The 20,010-nt window shown below is 42.7% G+C and overlaps 1 protein-coding gene across 11 annotated transcripts in view; it reads right to left on the reverse strand.

The window, feature by feature from the left end:
* Positions 1–5,614: 5,614 nt before the first annotated feature.
* LOC118389224 (uncharacterized) overlaps positions 5,615–20,010 on the reverse strand; it is a 33,715-nt gene continuing 19,319 nt past the window's right edge. For 2 of the 11 annotated variants that reach the window (XM_035779071.2, XM_035779068.2), the window contains exons 2-6: positions 16,277–16,559; positions 9,207–9,391; positions 7,011–7,097; positions 6,532–6,867; positions 5,615–6,060 (exon numbers count right to left, since the gene is read on the reverse strand). In XM_035779071.2, coding sequence (XP_035634964.1) covers positions 5,684–6,060; positions 6,532–6,867; positions 7,011–7,074 — 777 coding nt within the window. In that variant the 5' untranslated portion in view covers positions 7,075–7,097; positions 9,207–9,391; positions 16,277–16,559 and the 3' untranslated portion in view covers positions 5,615–5,683. Of the gene's footprint in view, positions 6,061–6,531; positions 6,868–7,010; positions 7,098–7,182; positions 7,302–7,549; positions 8,053–9,206; positions 9,392–16,276; positions 16,560–20,010 lie in introns of those variants that run through there. The other 9 variants (XM_052527614.1, XM_035779075.2, XM_052527613.1 and 6 more) reach the window with 7 other exon arrangements.

Consider the following 20,010-nt stretch of genomic DNA (forward strand, 5'->3'; position numbering starts at 1 on the left):
CTCTCATGAGGAACTATTAGGTTCCTCAGTGACAATAAAGTGTGTGTGTGTGTGTGTGTGTGTGTGTGTGTGTGTGTGTGTGTGTGTGTGTGTGTGTGTGTTAACAGGACATTGACAGAACTTTCCCAGTACAGCATGACCCTAATATTCCAGTCTTGACAGAGGGCATTTTTAACCTGTCTCACTAAAAGCACAGCCAGACCCCGTCTAGCGTTGACTTTAACTGGACCATTTGAGCAAAGCGGGCAGACTTGAAAAGCCTCCCAAAAACCTTGTTTAAATGGATGAAGAAGTGTTTTTGCCCCAAAGGTTATGAGAAACAATGCACTTAGCCCAAGAGGGTGAGATGGGTCACTGTGTGCAGATAACCTTTGGACCCCATACTAATGGCACGTTCAAGGACATTTTCAACATGCTAACCGGATGATCAGGTACGTGTATAAATACAACCCGCTAGCAATCTGACATTTTTTTGGTTTCCTAGTTCCGACTAGCACATGAACGTGGCACAGGGGCCAGAGGAGATATGAGTAGAGGTTCTTACTTAGGGGTATATCCCAAACGCATCTATTTCCCTTCTTACAGTAAACTCATATTTTGTCCGTGTATTTTGATCACTCATACTGAATGTGAAGTTGGCCACAATTGCTGCAGCATAGACTCCAGCAGAGAGCAGCATTTGGCAACAAGAGACAGATTCAACACAGTGGTACGGTTTGCCCACTGGTAGTCCCTGTATTTCTTTGTCCAGTTGAAGTAATTGATTATAAAATATTTTACATTCTATATCTACTAAACATCTATCGTTTTAGATCCAAGATGCAAACGAGGTCATTTATGGTATGCACACAGCCAGCTCAGCTCAGAAATCACCTGTGCGGTATACTGTGTACAAAACATCAGGAACAGCTTCCTACTATTGAGTGGCACTCCCTTTTTGCCCTCAGAACAGACTCAATTCATCAGAGCATGGACTCAAATCAAATTTTATTTGTCACATACACATGGTTAGCAGATGTTAATGCGAGTGTAGCGAAATGCTTGTGCTTCTAGTTCCGACAATGCAGTAATAACCAACAAGTAATCTAACTAACAATTCCAAACCTACTGTCTTATACACACAAGTGTAAGGGGATAAAGAATATGTACATAAATATATATGAATGAGTGATGGTACAGAGCGGCATAGGCAAGATACAGTAGATGGTATCGAGTACAGTATATACATATGAGATGAGTATGTAAACAAAGTGGCATAGTTAAAGTGGCTAGTGATACATGTATTACATAAAGATGCAGTAGATGAGAGTACAGTATATACCTATACATATGAGATGAATAATGTAGGGTATGTAAACATTATATTAGGTAGCATTGTTTAAAGTGGCTAGTGATATATTTGACATAATTTCCCATCAATTCCCATTATTAAAGTGGCTGGAGTTGAGTCAGTGTGTTGGCAGCAGCCACTCAATGTTAGTGGTGGCTGTTTAACAGTCTGATGGCCTTGAGATAGAAGCTGTTTTTCAGTCTCTCGGTCCCAGCTTTGATGCACCTGTACTGACCTCGCCTTCTGGATGATAGCGGGGTGAACAGGCAGTGGCTCGGGTGGTTGTTGTCCTTGATGATCTTTATGGCCTTCCTGTAACATCGGGTGGTGTAGGTGTCCTGGAGGGCAGGTAGTTTGCCCCCAGTGATGCGTTGTGCAGACCTCACTACCCTCTGGAGAGCCTTGCGGTTGTGGGCGGAGCAGTTGCCGTACCAGGCGGTGATACAGCCCGCCAGGATGCTCTCGATTGTGCATCTGTAGAGGTTTGTGAGTGCTTTTGGTGACAAGCCGAATTTCTTCAGCCTCCTGAGGTTGAAGAGACGCTGCTGCGCCTTCTTCACGATGCTGTCTGTGTGGGTGGACCAATTCAGTTTGTCTGTGATGTGTATGCCGAGGAACTTAAAACTTGCTACCCTCTCCACTACTGTTCCATCGATGTGGATAGGGGGGTGTTCCCTCTGCTGTTTCCTGAAGTCCACAATCATCTCCTTAATTTTGTTGACGTTGAGTGTGAGGTTATTTTCCTGACACCACACTCCGAGGGCCCTCACCTCCTCCCTGTAGGCCGTCTCGTCGTTGTTGGTAATCAAGTCTACCACTGTTGTGTCGTCCGCAAACTTGATGATTGAGTTGGAGGCGTGCGTGGCCACGCAGTCGTGGGTGAACAGGGAGTACAGGAGAGGGCTCAGAACGCACCCTTGTGGGGCCCCAGTGTTGAGGATCAGCGGGGTGGAGATGTTGTTGCCTACCCTCACTACCTGGGAGCGGCCCGTCAGGAAGTCCAGTACCCAGTTGCACAGGGCGGGGTCGAGACCCAGGGTCTCGAGCTTGATGACGAGCTTGGAGGGTACTATGGTGTTAAATGCCGAGCTGTAGTCGATGAACAGCATTCTCACATAGGTATTCCTCTTGTCCAGATGGGTTACGGCAGTGTGCAGTGTGGTTGAGATTGCATCGTCTGTGGACCATTTTGGGCGGTAAGCAAATTGGAGTGGGTCTAGGGTAGAGGTGATATGCTCCTTGACTAGTCTCTCAAAGCACTTCATGATGACGGAAGTGAGTGCTATGGGGCGGTAGTCATTTAGCTCAGTTACCTTAGCTTTCTTGGGAACAGGAACAATGGTGGCCCTCTTGAAGCATGTGGGAACAGCAGACTGGGATAGGGATTGATTGAATATGTCCGTAAACACACCAGCCAGCTGGTCTGCGCATGCTCTGAGGGCGCGGCTGGGGATGCCGTCTGGGCCTGCAGCCTTGCGAGGGTTAACACGTTTAAATGTTTTACTCACCTTGGCTGCAGTGAAGGAGAGGCCGCATGTTTTGGTTGCAGGCCGTGTCAGTGGCACTGTATTGTCCTCAAAGCAGGCAAAAAAGTTATTTAGTCTGCCTGGGAGCAAGACATCCTGGTCCGTGAAGTGGCTGGCTTTCTTTTTGTAATCCGTGATTGACTGTAGACCCTGCCACATACCTCTTGTGTCTGAGCCGTTGAATTGAGATTCTACTTTGTCTCTATACTGACGCTTAGCTTGTTTGATTGTCTTGCGGAGGGAATAGCTACACTGTTTGTATTCGGTCATGTTTCCGGTCACCTTGCCCTGATTAAAAGCAGTGGTTCGCGCTTTCAGTTTGACGCGAATGCTGCCATCAACCCACGGTTTCTGGTTTGGGAATGTTTTAATCGTTATGGGAACGACATCTTCAACGCACGTTCTAATGAACTCGCACACCGAATCAGCGTATTCATCAATGTTGTTGTCTGACGCAATACGAAACATATCCCAGTCCACGTGATGGAAGCAGTCTTGGAGTGTGGAATCAGCTTGGTTGGACCAGCGTTGAACCGACCTCAGCGTGGGAGCTTCTTGTTTTAGTTTCTGTCTGTTGGCAGGGATCAACAAATGGAGTCGTGGTCAGCTTTTCCGAAAGGAGGGCGGGGCAGGGCCTTATATGCGTCGCGGAAGTTAGAATAGCAGTGATCCAAGGTTTTGCCAGCCCTGGTTGCGCAATCGATATGCTGATACAATTTAGGGAGTCTTGTTTTCAGATTAGCCTTGTTAAAATCCCCAGCTACAATGAATGCAGCCTCAGGATGTATGGATTCCAGCTTGCAAAGAGTCAAATAAAGTTCGTTCAGAGCCATCGATGTGTCTGCTTGGGGGGGAATATATACGGCTGTGAATATAATCGAAGAGAATTCCCTTGGTAGATAATGCGGTCGACATTTGATTGTGAGGAATTCTAAATCAGGCGAACAGAAGGACTTGAGTTCCTGTATGCTTTTGTGACCACACCACGTCTCGTTAGCCATAATGCATACGCCCCCGCCCCTCTTCTTACCAGAAAGATGTTTGTTTCTGTCGGCGCGATGCGTGGAGAAACCAACAAGGTGTCAAAAGCATTCCACCGTCGTGTCAAGTTGGCTGGATGTCCTTTGGGTTGGTGGACCATTCTTGATACACACGGGAAACTTGAGCGTGAAAACCCCCAGCAGCGTTGCATTTCTAGATACAAACCGATGTGCCTGGCACCTACTGCCATACCCTGTTCAAAAGCACCTAAATGTTGTGTCTTGCCCGGTCCCCCTCTGAAGGGCACACATACACCACCCACGTGTCAAAGCTTCAAAACCCTCTAACCCGTCTCCTCCCCTTCATCTACACGGATTGAAGTGGATGTAACGAGGGACATCGATAAGTATACAGCTTTCACCTTTTCAGTCCATGGCATGGAAAGAGCAGATGTTCCTAATGTTTAGTACACCCAGTGTATATTGAAAACTTGCTGACTAGGGACACCTAAAACGGCACAATTACCAGACTACTAAAAGTTCCTGTTAATGAGGGGGAACACCTCAATTAGTATAAGATATTAGTAGAAGTAGTATAATATATATTTGTGACAGGCCACCTATTGAGGAATGGAATGGACCAGACAACATGATAAAATAATGATATATATATATATATATATATTTTATTTTTTTATCATGTTGTCTGGTCCATTGGTCCATTCCTCAATATATATGTTATTTAAAGAAAAGCACATTTTTTTGTCCATTAAAATAACATAGAATTGATCAGAAATACAGTGTAGACATACAGTGTAGACATTGTTAATGTTGTAAATTACTATTGTAGCTGGAAACGGCAGATTTTTTATGGAATATCTCCATAGGCGTAGAGGCCCATTATCAGCAACCATCACTCCTGTGTTCCAACGGCACGTTGTGTTAGCTAATCCAAGTATATCATTTTAAAAGGATAATTGATAATTAGAAAACACTTTTGCAATTATGTTAGCACAGCTGAAAATTCTAATGAAACTCGTCAGTCTATTCGTGTTCTGAGAAATGAAGGCTATTCCATGCGAGAAATTGCCAGGAAACTGAAGATCTCGTACAACGCTGTGTACTACTCCCTTCACAGAACAGCGCAAACTGACTCTAGAATAGAAAGAGGAGTGGGAGGCCCCGGTGCACAACTGAGCAAGAGGACAAGTGCATTAGGAGTGTCTAGTTTGAGAAACAGATGCCTCACAAGTCCTCAACTGGCAGCTTCATTAAATAGCACCTGCAATACACCAGTCTCAACGTCAACAGTGAAGAGGCGACTCCGGGATGCTGGCCTTCTAGGCAGAGTTGCAAAGAAAAAGCCATATCTCAGACTGACCAATAAAAAGAAAAGATGAAGATGGGCAAAATAACAGACACTGGACAAAGGAAGTCTGCCTGAAGGCCAGCATCCCGGAGTCGCCTCATCACTGTTGACTGGTGTTTTGCGGGTCCATGCATCCAAAGCTCTCTATAAAAATGAAATGGTTACATTTCTCCAGCCCCATCCATCAGCTTTTTACCGAAATGGGGGTGAAGTAAGCTTTGTTATTGTTTCTACTGCTGCTTGCCGTTTTTAATTAACAATCACATACACCTGGCACTGGCAGACCAACAATAGGTTGACAGTTCTACCCGTTTTCCACCAGGTTATCAGCCTCTCTCATCTGGACATCATTTCCTTGTTTTACGCAGCCAAGGAAACTTTTGGACCATGAAAGGAACCTCACACAATGGCTCTTCCATATTTTTATTAATTGATCTTGGTGCTTCCTGGTCCATTTGCTAATGTTCGTTTTCAGACATCACACCAGGAAGAGAGTACTCAGGAGGACTAGAAAGGTTTTCCACAAAGGACCAATGGCCCCTGCCCCGTTGGCATTGGGCTCCTCAACCCTGGCTTCACCATGCTCTGGTACCAAGCTGCTGGTCAGGTAGGCTCCGGTACTGGGGATCCACAGGGAGCAGTTGTAGGCCCCTTCCCCAGAGATGGTCTTTCTATTCAGAGAACTAGTTATTGTCAAAAATGTTCCATCCTTCACTTGTTTAGTTTTAATTTTAGGGTCCCCAGTCACATTGTTGTGTCCCTGGAACCAGTGCACCTCTCCGTCAGGGTAGACCTCAGTGAAGGTGCAGGTTGGGCCCTCATCACTGACGCTGGACTGGGCCTCCCTGTAGCACTCTGAATGGAAACAGAGCAAGTTCTTTTAAAACACAAAGAATATGGCTGAGGTGGGGGGTTCTTGAGAAATGGTGCAATGCGCTTCCGTAAGCCCCCTGACACCATTAGTCATACATTTTGCTCAGTGGAGGCACTATAAAGTGCCTTGTACTTCCTGGTGGTTAGGCAATGTCCATTTGCTACCACTGACCTATGTAATATTGACAAACACTGCAAAATACCAATTGCAGAGGAGGCTGGTGGGAGGAGCTATAGGAGGACTGGCTCATTGTAATGGCTGGAATGAAATTAATGGAACAGTCAAACATGACTGCTATTCCATTTAACCCATTCCAACCATTACATGTGAATGAGCCAGTCCTCCTATAGCTCCTCCCACCAGCCTCTTGTCAAAGTCTTTGGGAATACATGCTTGACAGATGTCTAGGTTATGACAGTATTACATGAGTGAGAATGGGCTAGGACACTCGCCTTGCAGCTTCACAGTTGTGGTGACCTCCTTTACTCCTTGATTGGAGCGCAGCTTGCACAAGTACTTTCCCTGCTCCAGTGGCTGTACCTGCAGCAGAGTCAGGGTCAGCTGTGTCTGTGGGGTATAACTACACTCCATGGCACTAGGTGTGTTCCCTGGGTGGGTCCCCATCACTCCAGTCGCGTTAACATCACACAAGCACGTCCCGTCCTGCCGGACCCAGGCCAGATGATTGATTGACAGCCCCTCCTGGAAGGTGGAGATTCTGCATTGGAGGGTAACACTCTGGTGACATGGCACAATCAGAGAGTCAACAGTGCTTAGCTTCACCAGCTCTGTGGATTAAGGAGATATTGAAGATTGAAGATATTAGTTTCTTCACTTAGCTCTCTTGGAATGGCTGTGCTCTACTAATGCTTGTTCCTGACTTAAACCATTCCATTTAATGTTATGACGTGTTTCAACGTGATTTGCTTACCTGTCGTGAGCGTGACAGCAACACAGAGCCAAAGTATCATAGTTTGCTGGGTAAATAGGTTCATCTTGTGTCTCCTGACTTGATCTCCTATAGAGACATAAGTTACACATTGGTCATGTTTAACTAGTACAGTATGTCCCTCTCACTCAGTCTACCGGATATTCACCTTCACCTGTTGCAAACACAGTGCACTTACTCATGCAACTGATTGATCCTTACAAGAAAAGTACATATCTGATGCAACACTACGTCACTCTCCTACATCGTCAAATAGTCCTTACAGAAAAACAAATGATAGTCCCTCTTAGCGCAAACCTGATGGGATGGCATATTGCTGCAGAATGCCTTGGTAGCCATGCTGGTTAAGTGTGCCTTGAATTATAAATAAATCACTGACAGTGTTACCAGAAAATCATTCCCTTTTACCAAATAGGGCTATCTTCTGTATAGCACCCCCACCTTGTCACAATAAAAAATGATTGGCTCAAACGCATTAAGAAGGAAATAAATTCCACAAATGAACTTTTAAGAAGGCACACCTGTTAATTCAAATGCATTCCAGGTGACAACCTCATGAAGATGGTTGAGAGAATGCCAAGAGTGTGCAAAGCTGTCATCAAGGCAAAGGGTGGCTATTTGAAGAATCTCAAATATAAAATATATTTAGATTTATGTAACACTATTGGTTACTACATGATTCCATATGTATTATTTCATAGTTTTGATGTATTCACTGTTATTCTTGTCACGCTCGCTATCCTCAAACTCCCTGTCATAAATCGACCAAGGCGCAGCCGTGCATGTAGTTCCACATCAGTTAATGAAAGTGAAACCGAAACAATAAAAAAAAAAAAAAAAACAGGTAAACAGCAAAGACCGTGACGCAACCGAGGTGCACACAAACACACATGGAAAAATAATTACCCACAACACACAGGTGGGAAAAGGCTAAGTATGGTTCTCAATCAGAGACAATGATAGACAGCTGCCTCTGATTGAGAACCACACCCAGCCAAACACATAGAAATAGAAAATCATAGAACATGGAACATAGACTGCCCACCCAAATCACACCCTGACCAAACCAAAATAGAGACATAAAAAAACTCTACGGTCAGGGCGTGACAATTGTACAACGTAGAAAATTGTAAAATAAAGAAAAACCTTTGAATGTGTAGGTGTGTCCAAACTTTTGACTGGTACTGTACATTACATATGTGGTGTTTGGGTCGACTGGACCGGGGGTAATACACACGTGGAAAAGTGTGTGTGTAGGTGAAGACATTTTTTTTTTTAAATGGAACAAAAAGGTTTGCTATGTGCCTTCACTCTGTCTTCCTCTTCAGCATAGCATCAATACCCTGTCTGTCTCTTTGCCTGTCTGCCTGTCTCCCGCTTTTCTCGCACTCTTTACCCTTTGCAGTGTGTGAAACTACACACTATCTAGTAGGAATCTGCAGAATGTTATTATATTCAGGAGAAGAATGGTGGTGCCCCATCCACCCGACCCACAGAACCCAACAACTCCAATACCAGAAGTAAGTGTGAGTGATGTTGTTATATATATGTGTGTGTCTGACTCTCCTACCTTGGCCTGCTGTAACTATATGTTAGTGATATGTTAAGTAAAATTCCTGAACTAAATGTTTTAATCATTCTAGATTGCAGCCGGTGGCAACAAGAAGAAGCGCTGCGATGTGTGTGGACCCAAGAAGGACAGGAAGACAGTACACATCAAGAGCAAGAAATACATTTGCAACACACACGCAGTAAAACTCTGTCCCTCATGTGGTGTGTAGACCGGCCTTAATTTGGTTCAATTGGGCTCATTTCCATAAAATTCTGTATGTAGAATTAGTCTTTCCAATTTGTTCAGGTCAACCAAACATAAATCGTAATGAAAACCTTGTTTCATTTATATTTGTTCAAGATAAACATGATTTATTCCACCCATGTCTCGATTATAATAGATTTTTGTTGACAAAAATCTAATTTCATTTAAAAAACGAATAGCGGTTTTATTGATAAATGTGATGTCACCATGGAAAGGCCAAAACTCCATCCCACCCCATAGTTTTGAAAGAGTGTTTTGTACACAGAAAAATCACTTTTTTGACTGCACTAGGCCTTTAAAAGTACAGCTAGATAAGTTATATTGCGATAGGTCTGACGGATACAGAAGCAAACTTGACTCACCCCAATGTGAAGTAGTGCTTGTCCCTTGCTTCTTTGAGTAACTGTGTCTGAGTCCTTCTGAGCTCCTTCCTAAATAAATCCTCCCATTTCCTTGTAGGTTCCTTTTGCAAGGTAAGGAGGCTTTGTGGGGCTGCTGTACTTATCTCTGAGAAGGGTATGTCTCATAACTACCTCTTGCTGCTGTTCTGAAAGAGAGTGAGAGAAAGTGTGTGTGACAGAGAGAGTGATGGGTTAATGATAAGTCAAGGGAAACTGTAATATAATAGGAGATGTTGCTCTGATTGGGTGCCAACATCAAAGGGTGAGAGTGTTGTTGCAGAAATCCCTCCCACTCACGTGATTGGCTCATTCATAAGGAGGAAGTGCTTTCACTTGATATAGGTTTCAGTGTTAACTTTTTCAACGTCATTGCTTCGACATGGTCAAATGGATAGAATGTGTCTTTACATTTGGTACTATACGTTTATGACGGTGTTTTGACTGACATCTCAGTCTCACAGACAGCATATTCAAGTAACTCATCAATGTATTCATGTTGTAGAACAAGGGTGAAAACACAGATGTTCTGCAAATGATCCTGCAGTAACAGGATCTCTGAGAGTGTGTTATGAAGTTTTTCGAAGGTTTGCGAAGTTCATAAACATTTGAACCCTTTTTTGCTCGAGTCATCTATCATCATCACACAGTCAGACAGATAAGACTTCATTAGTGAGTGTTCATGCCACTTTGTTTCCCAAGTAAAAAAAAAAAAAAAAAGATCACCCTCTGCGCTAGCGTGACACACACCTACACTCATCACTCCGAAGTGCCCTTTAGATTGTCCATGGGCGTTTTGTAAACTGACTAAGTAAATCACTAACCACTGTACCCGACAAGCCTTTCTCCTGCGCCAAGCTTGTATGTAAGTTGTGACAGTTCTACTCTGAGGGAACAGGTCAGGTCCCCCAAACTGTCCCTTGAGTGTTGTGGGTGTGAGGCAACTCAATATGCATGTAGAATTCTGACTATACCTTGACCCCTCAGTGGTGGATGACCTCTAGTGGAACACCCCAGGGTGGGAGACAACAGCAAAGAGAAAGGAGCCTGGCAGGGTGTCACTGATGGCTGACCCACAGGGCTGACCTCTCTGTTGGACCTATGTGGTCTGCTGTGTGGAAGTGGTGTGTGTGTGCAAGTGTGTGTGTGTGTGTGTGTTCAGACTGACTGTCTCAGCTCCAGGGGCATCAGTTCTCCTCCCACATCAGCACTGCAGTAGCTGCCAACAACAAAGATATAGGAGACGCTGCAGGCTCCAGTAACATGAAGGCTACATCTCCACTAAAACAATACACCGCTATAGAACAGAGAGCCTCTGCCTGCTTCATCACCAGCCCACTACCAGTGCTTACGTTTGAGATTGAACATGGTGGTAGCGTGAGACAAAGAGATTTTCTGCCATGTTCTGACCTTTTGTGTTGTACCCCACACTAGGCCGTGTTGATATAGCAACGTGCTGCTTGGATGCCTCTCCTCTGATAGGTGTGTATATTCCTCAGTGCATCTGCATTTTAATGCTCAATTGTTTGGTCTGCCACCAGCAGAGCAACCTTATGTGATGGGAAACAAGCCATGTGCTAAGAGCAACTTTGAATAAAACATGAAGTCTAATAATAACTGTGTTGTCGCCACCGACAACAGGAAATCTTTGCCAACAACGCCACGCTGCATTTCACACTTTCAGCCAACCGTTTCCCTGCAAATGACAGAATGTGGTGACTCTTTCTATCTCTGTCTCTCTCGCCCTGGCACGACATACTGCGTTACAGTTTATTTTCACAGCTTGTCGACACTCATCCAATACTTAATTGCTGTTGGGCCAGATTATCCCAAAATGCTGAGTTTTTGTCCCCGTAATGGTGTCTAAAATGATCCGGCTCTAATGCAAGTGACTCATGCGACTTTGCCGAGGTAGTTCATAAAGTCGTTAAGTTAACATTTTCAAAAGTTGACACTAATTCCACACTGGGAGCGAGGCTGTGGCACGACTTCCTGCACTCTGGGCAGTTGTCATGGTTATTCGTCAGGTGGATTTACGATCGCATTTCCGTGGTAATCCTAGACCAGAGGTGACAGCGGCCTATCGGTACCAAGCACATACTTTATGCCCTTCTCCCTCATCCTTCTCCCCTTTTGGCATTTTGGAGATATTCTTGCCTGGCTGTTTTAAGCTTGTACTAGGTCAGCTTACTGTATGAATCACATTTCTCCCATATATCATGAGCCAGAGTCCTAAGGGACAAAGTCAAAAGTACGATCCAAAGTACCAATTGTTATTCAACTCCTTAGGCCCTGACTATTATGACTAAAGCCAAAGCTATACAAATCTTCTGCAAAGTTCAGCTAACTTGGTTTGAGATGTAGTATTCTGATGGGCACCAAGTTGGCACCAATAGTTTGGAGGACAGTTTTCCAAACTCTACAGTTTTGCGCTTAAACCAGACCAGCTCAGCTCCTCTGAGCAGTGACAGGTCAATGAATGATCTTTTGGTCATACTCTCTGGCTGAATTTCTTAAGTGGTCTTCTAATGTCTGTCCCTTTTCTCTCTCCCTCTCTCTCTTAGGACTGGACAAAGCAAGAATAAAAGGGGATGGTTAGCTTACACAGACAGAGCTGTTACATGGGACCTGCAGAGCTGCCAGACCTCTTTACTCGGTCTGCCTCTGAGAAGTTGAAAGGAGAAGGAGCTTTTAGGCCTAGTCCATTAACTAAAGGGCAAGCGAGTAACTGTTCTCCCTCTCCATTCCATCCCCATCTCTCCATGGAGCTTTTCTCAGTGCTTTGTCCACTTCAGGGGCACAGGGGCATCTTCGAAATGAGATGGAATGTTGACCAACTCCCACCACATTCCCTACCCACTCAAGCCTGGAAGGCTACAAGAAAAGAAATTGGTATTTTTTTAATGTTTCATGGAGAAGTGATGGAGTGAGTGGTAAGCCAAGAAAGAGTTGGTTGTACCGATCACCATTTCTCATTTATATGTGTTGTATGCCCCTTTCTAAGGTAGTTCCTCAGCAGGTTACTGTACTCAGGGGTGTTTTTAGACCTTTTTATCACGGAAGAGTTGATTTCAAACATCTAAGAACTCAAACAATAGTGTGAAAACAACTCTTCAAAGAGGAACGCTAATTTAAAATGAATGGGTTGTACTATATTTCAATGAAAGACTATGGGAACATTTGGGACTTTCCCCTTTTTCCCATCAATAGGCCGTTTATTCTATGGCTTGCAGCAGCTCGTCAGAACATTTCTGTTGCATGTGTCAAGATTTGGCACAGCCTTACAAACTTTGACCCAAGGAATGAATTCTCGTTTTTTAATTTCATGCATTGTTTCAACTTCTACATACCAGTCACAGCCATCTTAATAAAGGGGGACTGCCTCCTAGGCCGTTTATAACCAGAGAAGTTGGTTCTATGTGGCATCGAAACATTAATTACAGTGTCAAAATTGACTACAAAATGTAAATAAGACCAGTAAAGTCAGTCTCGTCCAAAAACGAGATTTGGATGCGAGTGCGTCATGACGAGTATGGGTTGGGTATGGATTACTTACATATAGAAACTAAATCAATTGCTACAGAGGGACTTAATAACCAATGCTGAAGGTATCTCTAGACTAACATATGGTGCTCTATCTTTATATCTTGACAGTAAAATAAGCAAGGAGATAGACCAGATGCTTTTAAACTTTCTGTGGAGAAACCGTACCCATTATATTAGGACAACTGTTGTAATGAACACTTATGAGAATGGTGGACGGAATTTTCTGGACTTTACTACTTTAAATAATACTTTTATGATCAATTGGATAAAACAATTCCGAAGACCCACTTCTATCTGGAATTGTATTCCTCATCATGTCTTCTCTGTCTTCTCAACTTTTGGTGGCCTTAACTTCATGTTTTGCAATTATAATATTGACAAAGTTCCAGTGAAACTTTCTGCTTTTCATCTGCAGGTTTTCTTGTCATGGTCCTTCATTTATAAACAATTTTTCTCCACACAGATATTATATATGGAATAATCGGGATATATTGTATAAAAATACCTCTTTGTTTTTAGAATATTGGTTCCCAAATAATATTCTATTGGTGAGCCAACTGGTAAATGCAGAGGGTCTTTTACTCAGTTATAAAGAATTCTTATCACTTTACAAGGTCCCTGTAACACCTAAAGATTTTGCAATTGTTTTAGATGCCATTCCCTCAGGTGTTGCTATGTTATTCAGGAACGTGTCAAGACCTGACCCTCAGTGCCTACCTTCTGTTGACCCTGTTGACTCATCAGTAGGAAAGATTTGTTTCTCTTTTGGTCCATCCAACAACAGAGCGATACGAACCTTGTTTCAGCAGGATGTTCTACCTTATGTCATGCCTTATTGGAAAGGGATTTATTGATAATATCTGTTGGAAAAAAGTTTGGATGTTGCCACACACATACCTACTTGTTAACAAAATTAAGGACGTTTCCTTTAAAATTATTAATAAATATTATCCTGCCAACAACTATATGAAGAAGTTTAAGGAAAACATAAACTCAAATTGCTCCTCTTGTAATGACCACCCAGAAACAGTGTTTTTTTTGGCATTGTATGCATGTAACAAAACTGTGGCAAGACATCAGTAGGTTTATAATTGAACACATTTATGAAGATTTGACACTATTGTGGAGAGATGCACTATTTGGATTCTTTACATACAATAGAAATAAGCTGAAACATTTTTATGTAATTAATTTCATTATTCTTTTGGCCAAATTTCATATACACAAATGTACATTTACAAACAGAAAACCACATTTTCGTACCCTACAAAAATAAATTGAACTGTTTTTTAAGACGTTTAAATGCTCTACTAACAAAAAAGCTGTTAGAATTGTAAGTATATGCATGTCCCTTAAGGTCCTTGTGTAATTGTAATGTGATATTGTACCCCCTAGTTCGATTGTCCATTGTTTGTAATCTATGTATGCTTGTGTTCCCTCATGTGCTTTATGTATTGATTTGTTGTTAATAAAATAAAATAAATAACTTACATATACATGCCCACTTTTGCTAATGATGTCCAATTTGCAAAAAGACAACAAGGTGGGATTCGCCCCCAGCTGCCATGTGTTGTGGACATGTTGTCAAGTCTGCAACGCATGGACACTTGCTCAGCATAGTGAAAATTGGCTTCTATAACGTTGGTGCAAACTTCTAATACATTCAACAATGTTGCGCAAGATGGCAAATAATGTATTACATACAACGAACGTACGACAGCTGTGACTGGTGTGTGGTGAGTAACTAGCTAGATAGCTATGATACTGGGATCTAGCTAAATAAATAGCCTCTCCCTAAGGGTGGCTATATGGAATGTTCCAACAGGAATCTGTTCCAAAAACTTTGTAAAGTACAAGGTTGCCAACAAACAACGCAGACAAAGTAGCACAATCAATTCATCTTGCTTACTGCCAAATAGGCATAAACTCACCACGTAGCTTATTCTTAATGTTTGTCCATAGGCTACCAGAGTGAGGACAGACATTTTTTGGAATAAACGTGGTGAGTGAAAAAAACTCCCTACCTGGCATCTTATTCGACAGCTATACAGCTTTGTACACGTTATTTGTTGGCAACATTTTTTGTAAAAGAATCCTATTGGAACGTAAAACAAATTATACCCACCCTCTCCCTAATGTGTAATTTGATGTATTGTCATAGAGAGGAAGATTTGCATAGCTAACGTTGCACCTGACGATAAGGTTTGATAGGATGTAACGTTAACCAGCTTGCTATCAATAATGTTTCAACTCGAACTAGCTAGCTAAGAAGATCCCTGCTAGCTAACGTTATCTAGCTAGCCAATTCATTTAAACTCGGACAAAGATATTGATAACTAACCTGATTTTGATAAATAACAAAGATATTGATAACTAACCTGATATTGATAACTAACCTAAACTGATTTGCAAGTTAGGTAGCGAGCTACTTTTATGAGAACAGACAGGTTGTTTGGGTTAGCACTCGTTCTCGATAACCCAGACCCTGTCGGCATTCTGCCTTTACTGTAATGGAACTGGGAGTCATGATCAAGGGCAAGGTTAGAACCAGCGAACGTTAGCTAGCATTGTGGTTACAGACCTATTCAATCAATCCCTATCCCAGTCTGCTGTCCCCACATGCTTCAAGATAGCCACCATTGTTCCTGTTCCCAAGAAACCTAAGGTAACTGAACTAAATGACTATCGCCCCATAGCACTCACTTCTGTCATCATGAAGTGCTTTGAGAAACTAGTTAAGGACCATATCACCTCCACCCTACCCGTCACCCTAGACCCACTTAAATTTGCTTACCGCCCCAATAGGTCCACAGACGATGCAATCGCAATCACACTGCACACTGCCCTAACCCATCTGGACAAGAGGAATACCTATGTAAGAATGCTGTTCATTGACTACAGCTCAGCATTCAACACCATAGTACCTATCAAAACCATCATTAAGGTTGAGTCCCTGGGTCTTGACCCTGCCCTGTGCAACTGGGTCATGGACTTCCTGACGGGCCAGCCCCCAGGTGGTGAAGTTAGGAAACAACATCTCCATTCCGCTGATCCTCATCCCTCGGGCCACACAAGGGTGCGTTCTCAGCCCCCTCCTGCACTCCTTATTCACTCACGACTGCGTGGCCATGCACGCCTCCAACTCAATCATCAAGTTTTCAGATGACACAACAGTGGTAGGCTTGATTACCAACAACGACAACACAGCCTACAGGGAGGAGGTGAGGGCCCTCGGAGTGTGGTGTCAGGAAAATAACCTCTCACTCAATGTCATCAAAACAAAAGAGATGATCGTGGACTTCAGGAAACAGCAAAGGGAGCACCCTCCTATCCACATCGACAGGACAGCAGTGGAGAAGGTGGAAAGTTATAAGTTCCTTGGTGTACATATCACCGACAAACTGAAATGTTCCAACTACACAGACAGTGACATCTACAACACCCAATGTCACAGGAAGGTAAAAAAGATAATCAAGGACAATAACCACCTGAGCCACTGCCTGTTCACCCCGCTTCCATCCATAAGTCAAGGTCAGTACAGGTGCATCAAAGCTGGAACAGAGAGATTGAAAAACAGTTTGTGTCTCAAGGCCGTTAGATTGTTGGAATAATGATATTTATTTTAATTCACAGGCTATACATAACCTGGTGGATTTGTTGTTCAGCAGTGTTGTGGGAACCCCCCACCACATCAGGAGCAGAAGGCTGAGGCAGTACCTGGCCATGCACCAGTCTCACATCAGGTTGGTCACATTGGATCTGGCTATACGTCTGATAAAGGAATTTAAATGTTTAATGTAATGACTAAAGAATTCCACCCTGAAACGTAATTAACGATGTGAAATGTATTAGAATTATTAGACTATTATCCAATAATGTATGGTTGAGACAAGTTAAGGGTGAGAAATGTGTGGTTGAGAAAACACAGAGGACAATTGAACTACACATGACCTGGTTGTAACTCTAAAAAACTTACGACAGAAAAGAGGACATGCCAAGGCCCCTCTAATCTAGGGAGGAAAGGAACGGAGAAGATGTGTGTGTGTGTGTGTGTGTGTGTGTGTGGGGTTAGAAAGACTTCACATTTTGGTTGACTTTGGAGCTCTCTGAATAAAGAACAACAAACCTTGTGCAGAATCTGAGTCTTTGCCTAATCATTATTAAACCAATAGTCTTACAAACCTCGGGGATTGGTCAAAGCTTAAATTATTATTTAGTTATCATCATTGGGATTGAAAATTCTCGTGACAACGTCACAATACAATCACTCGTCTGTCTTGGAATTCACCTAACAACCATTGATAATATAGTGCTGTGTGTATCAACTTTACCTAGCTTTTCTACCGATGAAGGACAAGAGAGATGGTTTGTCATGGAGTCCCCTGACTAAAAGACAGAGTGATACACTCAGCATTACAATTATAGAAGAGCCATCTATCACTTTTCATCGTATTTTGTTGTTTTTGAATTGAATGGGGTCGGGGGAACTGTCTTATATGAGACACTATACGAAGGGATGATGACTAACATGTCCCACCAAACAAGGTACAGTATCTGTATCGGCTGTGAATGATGATAGAAGACAAGTGTAATATTTGCACATTGTTATATTAGCAGGACACCACTTCTACAGTACAGAACTATTACACTTGAAAGTCATCAGAACACTTTGTTTAGAATATCTACACAAGTTCAGCAATTACACACTTCTCATATTACTCTGTAGGCTACTGTCCGAGTCAAAGCTTCCTCCTGCAGGAAGCTAGGCCAGTACATACAGGGTGCAATGATAAGATCATCTTCCTGCATCTCACATCTGCCTGTATTCATTGAACTCCTGCTGGACCCATGGGTTAAGGCAAACTGTCATATCCAGGATGTAATGTCAGGCACTCCACCCCTCCTGCCAACTATCTGAACCTGTCTGTAACCTGTAATATATCATATAGATGAAGGGGACTTCCTCACCTGCTGGAGACTTGAAGACAAAACTTCACCCAGAGAGCTGTGCATGTCAGTGTGTGGTTAGACAGCCAAATCCTTAGACTAGACATCGTGTAGAATGCCATGCTAGTTCTGGGACAGCTGAAGTTGTACAAATGATTTTTATGCTCCTTGTTCTGTGGTTGTACTCTATACACAACTTATTTTCATTTGCTAGATAGTGTAGGCATACTGTCTTTACAAGCAAATTACTATGATAGCCTATTTACAGCAGAAAATGTTTTGTCTTTGTAACACAAACACACCCATCGATTTTTGTTGTTGTTGATAAATGTAGCTACTTTCAAGATAGACATGTTTGTGCAATGTCCACATGTAGCCTACACCTGTTGGAATATTAGTTCTGGGATTTGTCCTAACAGTGGACATAAGGAGAGATGAGACGAGACAAAACTAGCTAGTTATATGTTGAAAGCTGAGTTGACTGAAGACCGGTCATTCAACTTGCAGTTGTTGATATCATTTCCACGGTAACATGCCTTTACATGACCATAATAAAACTTAAAGTTGCAAGCTACTTTCGTAGTAAGGTGTTGTATAACGAGTGTCTCATGAAACACATTCCAAACACTTGTACTGTTTGCCATCTTGGCATAAGTGAAGTGAAGGAAAAGCAGCCAACAAGTGCTGAGCATATGTGGGAACTCCTTTAAGACTGTTGGAAAAGCATTCCAGGTGAAGCTAGAATGACAAGAGTGTGCAAAGCTGTCATCAAGGTGGCTATTTGAAGAATCTGAAATATAACATATTTTAACACTTTTTTGGTTACTACATGATTCTATGTGTTATTTCATAGTTTTGATGTCTTCACTATTATTCCATAATGTAGAAAATAGTAAAAAATAAAGAAAAACCCTTGAATGAGTAAGTGTTCTAAAACTTTTGACCAGTAGTGTAACACTTTGTATTCAGGGCATAAAGTACATTTCTTTGCCACATTCTATGCAGTTTTACTTTAGTGCCTTATTGCATACAGGATGCATATTTTGGAATATGTTTTATTCTGTACAAGCTTCATTCTTTCCACTCTGTCATTTAGGATAGTATTGTGGAGTAACTACAAGGTTGTTGATCAATCCTCAGTTTACTCCCATCACAGCCATTGGACTCTGTAACGGTTTTGAATTCAGGCTGTAACACAACAAAATGTAGAATAAGTCAAAGGGTGTGAATACTTTCTGAAAGCACAATATGCTTCATTGAGAGGATAATAATCTCTGAAGTAAACCTGATCAATAATGGAAATCCACTGATGCCATGGTCCATATCTTATTCACTGGAGAGTAGGGACTGTGGTTGTGGAGACGTGTGTGTGTGTGTGTGTGTGTGTGTGTGTGTGTGTGTGTGTGTGTGTGTGTGTGTGTGTGTGTGTGTGTGTGTGTGTGTGTGTGTGTGTGTGTGTGTGTGTGTGTGTGTGTGTGTGTGTGTGTGTGTGTGTGTGTGTGTGCACACATGCATGCAAACACAGACACACTGTACGTAGAAGCACATACTGTACATTTTGTGCATGCATGCACGCTTCACTGAGAAATGACAGATTTGGCATTTGTTTACTCCAGCTAGGGACGCAAATACATTAGCGACACAGGTCTAATGGACTAGGCCTCGAGGGCTCGTACGGCCCACTAATGCACTTGTCAACCACATATAATCCCAAGGGCCAATCGGCCCTAACTTTAGGCCTCTCCGTCTCTAAGCCCCTAAACTTTGAGGACACCTTAACCTCTGATTGCGACGGTCATTTATCTGCTTTATGAGCCATCCGCCTCTACACCGCTACTTATCGTAAAGGAAGCCTAGCGCCTGTACCACAGTGCATAAAGACAGAGATCACACTGAGACTGCGGACAGGCACCTGCAATCAGATCAGACAGAGGGGGGTTGAGTAGATGAGGAAATACTGTGTTTTAGCCCGAGCTCCCTCTCATTTGAACGTCACTTGATGGCCATGCTTGAATGGACATAATCTCATTAAAAGTATATGACTTTTGTTATTTCTGTCATGTCACATAGTGGCATTTCTATCATTCTGTGCTGTTATACAGCTCTATCTTTCTCCTGTTATTAAAGTGGGGTGGTGAAATGGTAGTATGGGTCGATGTATTTCTGCATTATGCAGTCTTTGTCAGAACTGGTTAAGGCAAAAGCTCTTGCATGTTGGTATTGAATGACTTTGCTAGGTTGTTTGGACCATAAACCCTCTCTTGATATTGTTTCT

The sequence above is a fragment of the Oncorhynchus keta genome, chromosome 10 (genome assembly GCF_023373465.1).
Source record: "Oncorhynchus keta strain PuntledgeMale-10-30-2019 chromosome 10, Oket_V2, whole genome shotgun sequence".
Taxonomy (NCBI): domain Eukaryota; kingdom Metazoa; phylum Chordata; class Actinopteri; order Salmoniformes; family Salmonidae; genus Oncorhynchus; species Oncorhynchus keta.